Source organism: Accipiter gentilis, chromosome 27 (genome assembly GCF_929443795.1).
Source record: "Accipiter gentilis chromosome 27, bAccGen1.1, whole genome shotgun sequence".
In the NCBI taxonomy this organism is placed as follows: domain Eukaryota; kingdom Metazoa; phylum Chordata; class Aves; order Accipitriformes; family Accipitridae; genus Astur; species Astur gentilis.
This window is the reverse complement of record NC_064906.1, coordinates 2,304,818-2,317,436: the sequence shown is the minus strand read 5'-3', so window position 1 is coordinate 2,317,436 and position 12,619 is coordinate 2,304,818. Positions and strand designations below refer to the sequence as shown.

General features: G+C 45.1%; 1 protein-coding gene across 2 annotated transcripts in view; it reads left to right on the top strand.

The window, feature by feature from the left end:
- APCDD1 (APC down-regulated 1) overlaps window positions 1-11,955 on the top strand; it is a 32,773-nt gene extending 20,818 nt beyond the window's left edge. The window contains exons 3-4 of one of the 2 annotated variants that reach the window (XM_049830256.1): window positions 5,114-5,435; window positions 7,449-11,955. In XM_049830256.1, the coding sequence (XP_049686213.1) occupies window positions 5,114-5,435; window positions 7,449-7,897 (771 nt within the window). In that variant the 3' untranslated portion in view covers window positions 7,898-11,955. The remainder of the gene's footprint in view (window positions 1-5,113; window positions 5,436-7,448) is intronic. The other variant, XM_049830257.1, reaches the window with a different exon arrangement.
- Window positions 11,956-12,619: the final 664 nt, after the last annotated feature.

The window sequence follows — 12,619 nt, the reverse complement described above, 5'->3', positions numbered from 1 at the left end:
ACTTGGCATTGCGGAGCTGCAAGGAGGCACCCTTCATGGGAAGGGATCTTCCAGTCACAGGGCAGCAGCCATTTCAGGGGCCAGTCCTTGTAGCAAGACCCCACTATTAAAAATATTGCATTGTACACCTAAGATAATCAAAACATAGAACAGATGTTCGTCCTATCCACTGCTCATTTTATTGCTTTTTAGTTTATGTCATGACTAAATGAGCTTTTTATTAGAGAGTACTTAATCGCGTTTGGACTCGAATGTCCTATACCTCTGTTCCCTATTTTCTTTGAACGTCTGTTTTTAGAAAATAATCCTTCCCTGAGACACATGGAAAGGGAGTGATTTGCAAAGCCTCAGCTAGTGTAATTAAGAGGCAAGAGCAGCTGACCTAAAAAAGCAACAGTGAAAAATACAGGCAATTGTTAAACATAAATTACTGCACAATTTATGTTTAACAACATAAACTAGATATTTCCCTTGTCCATTACTTGGACAAAATTTGTACTGAGGGAGTTTACATGTGGCATATTCTTCCACTAAGAAGTTCATAACTCTGTGAAAGATAGTATCACAGCAAAAAAAGTTTGCGTGGGCTTGGATTCAAGCGCTGGTCTCAGGGAAGCGATGTGTTGCAGGTACGGCTGTGTGAGGCGCCTGAGCCAGCCTGACGTCTCGGTGCTGTGAAAGGGACACTGCTGCTTCCCTCCTCACTGCCCCAAGCTCTCCCTGTCGCACAACCTCTCCCTTGCAAAAAGTGCCCATTCGCCTCAGCCCCTTCGTCCGGGCACGCCATCAGTGACTAGGAGGCAGGCAGGCAAGCTGGACGTTTCTTAGCTGTGCAACTGGCTGGACCTTCAGAGTTGTGCAAAGTCTTCGGAATTAGAAGCGCTGCATACAGTTACAGCAGGTCAGGACCACAGAGGTGAAGGAGACAGATGAGTTACAGACAACTCACAGAAATCAAAGTGAAGTTTAGCAGTGAGTTAACCTGGACCTTCCTTGAGTTTGCCCAAGGAGTCACCTCCACTCACAGCATAATGGCAGCTGGCGTAGTTGCACTGCAGGAGTTTTACAAGTTTGAGGAAGTAATTCCTCCTTATGCCTCAAGATGTGAACCTAACCCTGATAGGGAGAAAGAGGCTGCGTGTAGTTATGACTTTTTTTTTCCACTGTGGAGCTCCATGGACCTTATTCTGCCCACTGCCACTGGCCACAGCCAAAGGATTAAGCAGCTGCAGGCACTACTGGTCTGCACCTTCTACACTCCCAGTATGATGGAGAAGACATCAAACTATGATCATACTCTCTGCCCAGCATCAGAGCCTTGACTTATAATACCCATGTTTTTTAATGTTGTAGAGGAGAGATGAAACCTAAAATCACTGCTAGAAGAACAGCAAAAAGAACATTTATGCTTGATAGTCTTTCCTGGTCAAAAAAGTCAAAAAGTAATTTTGCTGCAAATAGGATTGATTACAGATCTCCTTCTTGCCCATCCACTAGACCCAAGAAACAACAGAGGAATCCCACAAGCAGCCAGGGGAGACCAAGAAGACAACAGGCTGGGTTGCCATTTGGTTTTCTTCAGGTTTTGAACAAGGACAACAGAAACCATTGGTTCCCAGGTTAAATTGCTTTGGCTCACAAACTGATTGTGGAGGACAGGCTCCTCAAAGGGAACTGTGAATATAAACCAAACTGCCATACTACTCTGCCAGGGTTTCCTCTGGGAGATAAAAGCTTTCAACTTCACTTCATTAGAGAAAGGACTGTAGCAGAAATCATCTCCTACTATTGACCAATTCAGCTTGCATAAGCTATGTTTAGTTTTACAACACTGCCTTTTCCTCGCTGTCCTGCTTCACTTTATGTGAGTGGGGTGATCACAGCAATAAAGTTAGTCATCAGTGCAGTTTATTAGCCCTTAAAGTGTTAGGGAGCAGCGATGCCAGTCTGCCCCATGGCAGAACAGCCATTCTGGAGCAACAAGTGCTTGATATCTACACCAGCATTTTCCACAGAGCAACCCCTTGGCCTGGATCACTGCGGGTATCCGTGCAAGGCAGCGGCAGCATCTTTTGGCTGTTGGTCTCCAAGAAGAAAAAGCGTTATTTCTATTACACTTCAAAAATGTGTGTTTCCTCAGTGCTTTGGTTGGCAGTGAATGAAATCGCACACCTCATCCGATGGTTCTCTTGTGGCACCAGCAGCGCTGCCTCAGATGGGGCAGACGCTCAGCTTTCGGCATCCCCATTCACGGCTGAAGCTCGAGGGACACAGGGTGGCTCTGCTGCTGCCTGAGATGTGCCAAGGCAGTCCCCACCTTTCCCCAGCACCAACTTGTTTCTTGGTCATTTATCAGCCATCTGCCCCCCAGTAATCCTGAGCCACAAACCACCCAGCAAACCAGACCCCTTTCTGGAGAAAAAGACTGACATCTTCTGAAGAGATCTAGAGGTTCAGCAGACTGGTTTCATAAGTCCCAAACGAGCTTGCAGATGAAACCTGGTGAGATTTTATTGTAGGCAAGAGGAAGGTGGACACTGGAATTCTGCCAGCTGGCATTTGCAGGTTTGTTCCAGGAACAGAGCTACACCTACATTTTTTTATAATAATAATTATTATTTTATTTTTAATCATAGCCAGGTCCCTGAAATTTCTGTCTGCTTTCTGACAGCTGTGTCTTTAGCCTCCTACCAGTCCTGTCCCAAGCAGAAGACCTGTAATTGTTTGTGTTTGTGTCTGTGAAATGAGGTTAAGTCACGTCACACAGGAAGGTCACAGAAGAAACCTAGAGCAAAATAGGAAACATAACGGGATCTTGGTTCCTCTCTTGGCCATCAGAAAATCCAAGCCGAAACTTACAATCTCAGAAAACAGCCCCGATTCAACAGTCCTTATGCATTATCTGTGCTTTCAGTGTTCAGGAGAACCAGGTGTTTTGCACCAGCCTCTGCTGTCAATTACTATGGCACAAATCTGTCCTAACTTCACCAGTTGCAGTTAAATTACTCAAGTAAATGTTCTTCGTATTTTCACTACGATACTAATGGCCCTTGTGTCCACTTGCAGAATTTAGCTGGAAAATGTACCTTAACATTAGTTAACAAGGTCCATAAGTGGGAAAGAACTGCATCGACATTGATAACATGCTGACATGTCATTCCCAGAAGACCATGTGTTTTGGGGTGGAAAGACCCCTTGGAGGTCACCAAGTCCAACCTCCTCCTGAGAGCAGGGCTGTTGGCCAACACTGATTCAGATCAACCTGAGCTACAGCATTTATAGTCATTTTGCACATAGACCATTATTCGACATCCCAGGGATGTAGAATAGCAGACTTTTCATTGATTTCACTGACTTTTGGTGTCAGTCATCTGTTCTCGGGCACGGAGGCAAATACAAACCCTATTTAATATGTGTGAAAGGGATATATTGTGAGAGTTGTATGTTGACCCTGAAGCCGCCTGAGGTCATAGCATGAGACAAACTCAGGGCACTAAGGAAGGTTGTGTAAATGTTGCCCCTGACGTGTGCTGTGAGCTGAGGGCAGCGAGTGGAGAAATGCTGGCTCCATAGCAGCTCACGTGGACTTTAAAGTGATTAATGTAAGCATTTACGTTATGGAGGGAGCTCACAGAGATCTCAGAAAAGAGGGCTGGAAAGGGGCACAAAGAAAAAGTGGTTGTATAAATCTGTCTCCCTGATGGCTGCGTAGGAAGCTTCAACTCGGTACACTCTGAACTGCACCTCAGGAAAACACCTTGCAGCTTGAACAAGGCAGATGTGAGTAACCCACCCAGTGCATCCCCCTCTCTCCAGGAAGGATTGCATGGCCTTGAAATATGAAGGTACAAGCTGTCTGTGGGATCTTTGCCTTTCACTCCAAGTATAAGCCTGCTTACAGCTCAGGGTGCAGCCCCTCTGCATGTCGGCAGCTGACTAGAAAGCCTCTAACATCAGGTCCCGATATGTAAATGAACAGCACGTCGCCAACCCAAAACAGGCACCAGGAAAACAGAAAAGACTGCTTTTACCTTGCAGGGTGGCATTTATTCTGCTTGATCTAATTATCTGTCATCAACGAAGTGAGCTAAAAGATTAGTTTCATAATCCCCTACTGGTCCATAAAACTTACTTCAAGGTTTAGCAGAGCAGAGCAAAGTTAGTGGTGCCATCTCTCTTGCCATTGAAAAAATGCAAAATACAGTTTGAAAACTGAGAGGCCAAACTCTTTTGCCAACAAGACAAAACCTTGCAGAGGCGGAAACAGCCTTAGGAACAACGTACAGATCTCCACTGTAGTTTCAGTTTCTGATGTCAGGAGGTGGAAGCCTCAGCGTGAAATTCCCTTCCCTCCTGCCATGGACTCAGAGCCTGCGTGCCCCTTGTAAGACGGCCCCGGCACCCACAGATGGGGCTGGGGGTACCCAGCTGCTTGAGGCTGGTGCTAAGCCCACAGCGGTGACCCGCTGTGAAGCCTGGCAGGCACCATGGACCCCGTTCATGCCAGAGCAGGCCAGAAAGCTTTCACCGTGTCTGGTGGCAGCTGGATGCATGGTACACTTCACAGGTGTGCATTACAGCTCAGAAAAGCTGAAAAAGTTTAAAATCACTGGTTATTGTTCTCCCAGGCTGCCGCCCAAAATGAAAAATGTCCTTAGGACACCCATGTCTCTCTACAGTACCCAAAGTTAACAACTGAAGACAGATGCAAAATAAGAGCTCAGCAAATGTATTCACTTCTAACATAAGAGTTGCCAAGTCAACCACAGTAAATTACCATCTGCTGGCTTCTCGTATGATTTGAAGGATGAAGACAGCCTTTTCTCGATCCTATAAAAAGCTGAACTAAAATCTTAATTTCAGATAAATGCAGATGAGGGAATTAATCTCTTAACTGCTCACCTGCTGTGCAGTCTTATATGTAAAAAAAAAAACGGTGCCAGGTTTTAGGTGCTTTGAAGGCTAAGAACCTGCAGAACACTAACAAGATAAGAAATGACAACGTAGTCCTTAAAATGTGGAGCTGATGTCACTTCAGCATGAAACGGACAGCCTGGTTCATTGCCCTGTATCGTGGATAATGTCTAACGAGGGTTTCTCTGCTTCATTTCAGAACCACGACCGCACGTGCATCGCATGCAGAATCATCTACCGGTCGGATGAGCACCATCCTCCCATCTTACCCCCGAAGGCAGATCTGACCATAGGGCTACATGGAGAGTGGGTGAGCCAGCGCTGCGAGGTGCGACCGGAGGTCCTCTTCCTCACTCGGCACTTCATCTTCCACGACAACAACAACACCTGGGAAGGTCACTACTACCACTACTCCGACCCCATCTGCAAGCACCCCACCTTCACCATCTATGCCAAGGGACGCTACAGCCGGGGAGTGCACTCATCCAAAGTGATGGGTGGCACAGAGTTTGTGTTCAAAGGTAGAGTGGCTTGCTACATGGGGGGGGCAGAGGCAGTCACGTAGTTATAGACCAGAGCAGAGTTCGCTCTTAACGTTTTGGTTGCTGATGATTTCCTTCTGTCATTTTCAGGAGTTAATAGTTTCTTGGGAAGTTTGCAGGCATTGTGTGAACACCCAGCCAAACCGTACAGGTGCATGGCATTTCATGCCACTGAAGCAATACTCATTTGAGGCAGAGATCTTTAAGTAGAGCACAAGAAAATAAGATTTCGCATCACTAAGTCTTGGGAGTCCAGTGGCCAGACTTCAAGCATCTAAGCAAAGTGTCCAAGATTAGATCTCTGTGCTAAGGCTCCTTCAGTAGAGAGAAAAAAGCACCTTCAGAAGGCATTTCGGGTCTGAAGTGGTGTAAATCATTTTGTGTCAAAGACAGACGTAGCAGCATATGTCTTTTCATCAGCTTCTGAGGGGCCCTACAGCAAGGATGTCCCTAAGACAGCTCTGATTAATCCCACCGCAGTGACGACCAGACATATCTAACCAAAACCCCTCAAATACTTTAGGAAGCAGCGCTCAGTGGTCACGCCACCCAGGTCCCTGCGGCTGAGAAGCCTTCCTGTGCAAACAGCCTTGCAGCACCCTTCTTAGAAAAAGCTCAGTGGCTTTAACCACTCACACAACCAAACATCTCCAAAACACGACATCCCACCGTGGCACCAGCCCCAGCGGAGCCTCTGGAAGCCCCAAGCGCTCTGTGGGCTCTTTTCCTTATTACAGTTACCATGTGAGAAGCACAAAGCTTCTTGCATGGCTCCAGTTTAGGAAACCATCTAACTATACAAAATAATTTACTAATCTGGGATTTTCATAGGAGGCAGAACTTGCCTGTCAGAGCTTTTGCTCTTTCAAGCTGCATGCAGCATGTCCCAGCTCAGGTCCATGAAATCTAGTTTTTGCTTGAATTCATGGTTTATGGTATGCCAAATTACCTTACAGATCAAGGTCACTAATTTCGTTTTACCAAAACTTTCAGGTTCAATTTCTATAAATTACCTTTTACACCAGCTAGGGCAAATAATGTGAACCACAGAGCCATTGAGTCGAATGTGTTTATAAAACCTCAGAATAAAACTCCCAACAAATCTTACTACAACATGACCTGCAAGAAAATGTGGAATTTTGCTGTGTTAGGAGGCATAAGGGCTAGTTATTTGCTTCTGTTTTGGCCAGCACCGATCCATTCAGATCCCCTTTTCTTGATGTCAGATGCACTCCAGGAAAAATCTCTGTTCAGCTTCCATAGGCTCATTCAGTTTGGCTTTTCCCAACTTTTTAAACTTGGCTGAAAAATAAAACTTTGTGTGCCTCAAGCTCCTTTGAAATACAGGCAGATTAGAACTGAAGAAGCTGCAGCATTTCTATGTTTGATACTGCAAGCTGCAGCCACTGTTTAGAGATGAGAAAAAACATATCTCTATAGTTCAGCTATATTTTATAATTCGTGCAAAAAAGGACCGGTAATATAGGAAGATAGTGCAGCTGTGGCACTTTCCAAATTTTCTAATTGGAACTAATTATGTCATCAGCTTCACAGGCTAACACATGTTAAAAAATGATGAAAAATACATGATAAACAGCCCTACTTACGGATTAATACAGATGGTAATAAAACATGAGTCAAGTTCTATTGTTTCCAATTTTACCCATCTCCTAATATAACCAACCAGGCTTTATCTGTAAAGGATTGTCTGGAATTTATGAAAAACTCTGCTTAATCTCTGGCTGAGATACGTGGCCATCAGGTTTTCTTCAACTGAGTTGGCGGGGGGCGGGGGGGTGTTCTGTGCGAGAAGCAATTACATCAAAGATATAAAATGATGCAAATAGATTCACTGGCCACACCTGCAATATGAAAAATTGATTTAAGAATGATCAAGGAGAGACAATACTGATTTCGCAGGTATGCCCCAATCCGCATGTTGTCTTTTGTTTTCGTCCCTCTGCTAATAGCTCCCCTCTTCCTCTCTCACAGTGAATCACATGAAGGTCACTCCCATGGACATATCCACAGCCTCGCTGCTCAATGTCTTCAACGGGAATGAGTGCGGAGCACAGGGGTCCTGGCAAGTTGGGGTTCAGCAAGACGTCACCCACACCAACGGCTGCATCGCACTCGGCATCCGCCTACCTCACACCGAGTACGAAATCTTCAAAATGGAGCAGGATGCCCGGGGCAGGTACTTGCTGTACAATGGCCAGAGACCAAGCGACGGGTCCAGCCCCGACCGACCGGAGAAGAGAGCCACTTCCTACCAGATGCCTTTAATTCAGTGTGCTTCATCAGCACCCAGATCTGAAGGGTCACCAGAGGAGAATAAAATAAGGCTGTATAGCAGCAGGGCACCGGAAAAACATCCCAGCGCCCCAGCTCTTGCTTTGGTGTTTGTTTGTACTGTGTCATATTGGGACATTCTCAGCTAGACATGAAAAAAACATATTTTTCATGACTACAAAGCCAGGATTCCACCAGACTGGGGGTTGTTTTTCTTCTGAAAGAAAGGGACATTTATTTTCTTGATGCACTTGAATGCCTAAGAACTGTTGTTCTTTTCCGTACTTCCCCCCTCCTCCTCGGATCCTGAACGGCACTCGTTTGATGTTTGTGCTTTGAACTTCATCCAGTCTGATCCCTGGCCTGACATGACTGCACAAAAGTAATTGCACTTTAGGACTGCAGACTTCTGGGGGGAGGGAGGGGGTCTCCCTTTTATTATTTTTTGTTTTTTTTTTAACTGCTGGGGTGAACGTTATGATCCTGCTTCAGTCGTCTCTGCCATCTTACCGTTGTGGTACTCTTCTCCCCAACACCCCATTTCTCATCAGAATTTAGCTCTGGGGAAGGTCTTGGTGTCATGCCAGTACTGTGATAGCAGCTTCCCCCTCTGACTTCACAGCTCTGATGTAGATATGTATTTAATGAGGAAACCCACAAAGATTTATCTTGTCATTATCTCACAGCTCATAACACAAAAAGAAACAGCAAATCAACCGTCCTCCATTCAGATAGTGGTAAACGGTTGATACCTCCAATTATAAAAAATATTCCAAGGAATTTAAGCTATTATTACAGTCATTAAGTTGTAAAAATAACCAGTGGTTTAATAGTTTCTCGTTCAATTTCCTTTAGCTATGCAATTGCTTCAAGGCCTCCCTTTGTATCTAGTGAGTAGTCACAACCAAGCCCCCCCTTAAAGCCAGACAGAAGCAGCAGCGTTTTTTCTGTCAGACGCACACAGGTAAGCTGCTGATACACGGCTACAGGGACTCCTTTTGTTTTCCTATTCCTGAGGCCTCGTGTACTCCGCGTGCAGCATTTGTGCCTGGGATTTTGTGTCAGCCAGGTGGGCAGAGTAAAGAAGCAAGTGGGGTCTAACATGTTCCGCGACCCAATCCAACAACGTATTTTGAGTGATGTGACCTCCTGCAGGAACAAGTGAAGGGTCTCAGCAGCGAGCACATCACGGCCCCTAGTAGAGCAAGAAAGCAGCTGGAACCAGACCCGCGTCCACCCGAGGGAGGGAAGGAGAGAGACTGGCCCCGACTTACCAGAGGGAGGAGCAAGAGTTGCACAAACGCAGCCTCGCTGGACATGCACGTACCATGGTTTCAAGAGCGTGAATCGGCTTGGCTTTAGGAGACACTGCCGGGAAGGCGGAGAGGCACAGCCCTCCGACGGCGTTCAACAAGAGCCTGCCCTGGAAACCCTTGGGTTTCCCCCAGTGGCAAATACACCCTTGTGTGCACTGGTGCAAATCACAGCAGGTTCTGGAGGCAGTAGGGGAGATACTTAAGGCCAACAAGGAGGTAAAAGTTCCTAGATGAACCGTGCTCACCTGCTTTAATGGGGAGCAAGCTGAGAGCACAGCTTAACCTTGCGGCTTTTGGGCTGTGGCTTTTACTGACAGACACGCGTTTTGGCTCACAGGAGGAGCAGTAGCCTGTGTAAGAAACACAAGGAGTAAGGTCATAGCATTTCTTCATCAGTATCGGCAGCTTCTAGCTGCCCAGTCCAGTACTATGTGAGAAAAAAAGCCTTTAATGTGTTACTTTCAACATCATAGGAAAAGTATGTCTTAAATGAAGGTCTTTCAGCTTTACATAGGTGACTCTCCATACTGTCTGCTATAGTAAAAGCATTCTTTGAAAACATAGTGACAGCATGGACTTTGCTAGCAAAAACAGCAGGAAAAAGCCATTCAAGCAGCAAATGGCTATGCTCAGGCTCCCTACCTCCCAAAGTCCGTGCCACCTCAGCAGTTTTTCCAAGCAGGTATCAGCCTTGGATGTGGATTTCCTCAGAGCTGGAACAAAATTGGTTCACCTGCTTTTGAGAGAGCAGGAGGAAGAGGAGAAGGAACAGTACCACAGATTCACTGCCAGGTCAGATCACATCTTTCACATTTTTTTCCCCAGACAGGTGAGAAGTCAAAGTAAGACTCATTAAGAGTCAGGAATGGAGCTCAGGACAGCTCAGTAGCCACCAGAGAAACTGCTGATCCATCCATCTCGTATCAGATCCTCCTTCAGCCTGCTGGAAGGAGCTGAAAGCCAACTCACCATGATTAATCCAGCCCTATGAACAACAGCTGCTCTGATTGGCATTTCTTGATGGTTTTCTGCTCCACACAGTCAAACCTACTTGAAGAGTCAGTTCTGGATCAGTTGCTGGTAGGAAGGCATCAGGAGCACAGTTTTAACTAGTGGGTCAAGAAGGAGACACGACGCCTCTGAAAGAGAAGCTAGGAACCAGGATGGAGTTTGGTTTTCTCTAGCTAGACTTGAGTTTTGCATTCAGTGGACTGGCACCAGTGTATTTTCAACTGAGGTACTGAGCTATTACAGTCAAACAAGTCCCTTAAATACTAGCTTCGTTTCTGACTTCTGTGTGAGACCTAGCGGCATGCGGGAATTCACGTTAGTTTTTATTCCTGAGTATGCGTCTGGCGTGACATTCCTTAGGTCACACAAGACAAGCTTCTTCCACCACCATCGACCATTCCCACGTTAGGTGGCCCTATCTCTGGAAAAATACCAATGGCTAGTAGTTGTCAGACCCTGTCCCTTCCCTATGCAAGTGCCACACACAACTCGGTCCCAGCTGAGATCTGCACACATTTGTGATGCAGGACTGAAGCAGAGAGCAGAGGAACTGCTCCGCAGCATGATGTTCCCTATTCATCAGGGCAATGTTTATTAGTGCTTTGTGGCTCCTCTGTAAATTGCCTTATGTCAGAAATATTACAACAGTTTCAAGAGAAAGCCCTGTCTAGTTCTTGCCTCTAAAAAGCACATTCATGTCTCAACTGTTTTGAATCACAGACTTGCAAATGTCTAGGTTTTCCAAGGCTTACGGTTACACTAAATGCAAATGTGACTCAATGTACAAATTGTACAAGAACTGTTCCCCCCCCTATTATCTAGAGAGAGTTAAAAAGGAAGTATTTGAAAAAGGCCTTCATAATGCATTACAAGAGATCTGACTGGGGACTCCTCAAGTTTATTTGTAGTGTTGACCAGAAACATAATTTTATGATCTGGGTTCTTAGTGTATGCTGCACCAGCTTCCCTCCGTGTGCCTTATATTTTTTCTTTATTTTTCTGCTAGCCAATACAAGTCAAGTTGAACAAAAATATAAGTCTTCAGAGTGCATGGTTTATTTGCCAACCCATGTTCTCAGCAAGGCTTCTCCTAGGTTGCAGGCACAGAACGAGGAGTTAAGTTTCCTTGATCTTCTGGTTTCATCATGCACTAAATTAACCGCTGCACAGCACCACATGCATTTGTGACACAATGTATTCCATTCATTTTATTTCTCCAATCTGACCTCATGTGTTGGCAGCCCTGGCTGCTAAAGAAGCTAAGCCACAAGTGGTTTAGCAGTGGAAGACCTACAAACTGAGTCATTTTTCCTATACCAAAATGCAGAAGCTTTAAAAAAATGAAACAATTAATCCTACTCAAGGAGCCACCTGACAGAAGTGTTAACCTGAAGAAGTTCTTGGGCAAATTGTTTTAACAGGTTCTATTTAAGAAATAGGACAAAAGTGATCAGAAAAATCAAAACAAGTGTTCTTGCTCTGTTTCTATACCGTTTACATATTGTGCCTGCTGCCTTGGTGTAGAATGTCATTTCTATGAACAGAAGTCCATATTTTAAGATATAATGTCTGTCTTGCTCGAGTTGGAGTGTGCTTGCTTAAAGTGCAGGATTTAAAAAAAAAATCTTTTTATTTTTTTAAACTTATAGAAGATATTTTTCTTCTCAACTATGTTCCAGATTAAACTGCCAGGGAAGTTTAAGCACTTGTTAAACTATTGATTGAAATAAAAAAGCCTAACTGAAAAATTAAGGATTTCTTTGCCTCCTATACGTTAGTTTTCTGTTCTGTTGACTTTCCACCTGTAAAAAATGATAGATGTTTTGGAAAGCAATAACCAAAGATCCCTCTGTCAAGTAACTTGTGCACAGCAAAGCTCATTGCTTACTCTATACACAAAACGTTTCTGCTTGAGAACATGTCACTAGAAACAGCTCTGATGGGTACAGCTGGGATGATTTAGGTTTCACAGTTTCATGTTCTCCAAATAAAATGGGGCTGGAAGCGCCCAGTGAGTAACAATGGTGTTGGCTTGCAAGGAGAGTATGGTCAAAGCAGCTGTGTCAGGACAAAAGGTGTTGTTCAGCAGAAACCAGATGTTTTTCATAAAAGATGTAAGCAAACCAGCATTACCGTTCTGCTACTGCATCTCACTCGCTTTAAGGGCTACAACCTGGGGGAGGGAGCAGGAGGGGTGAGAAAGGACACTTTTCTTAAAAGGAAGAAAAACCTGAAACGAACTGAGAAAGGAAAGCAAGCCACAGGATAACAAAAGCATCTTTCTTCAGTGCTGTGCCGTTTCACTCCTGCCTCACTTGTGCACAGAAAGAAGATGTGAAATGCAGTCAGTGAGACTTCCACCACCACCAAGAGCTTTGGAGTTGACCAATTTCTGAGTTTTCAGAACTGACTCAGGAAATCCCTGGAAGATGAGCTTGGTTTCCAGGAAGCATGCCCTATATTACAAGGTACTCTGAATGCAGTAGCCATAGCCTGTGAAGAAGCGGCCTCCCTTCCACACAAAGTGGTGGGTACAGATGAATT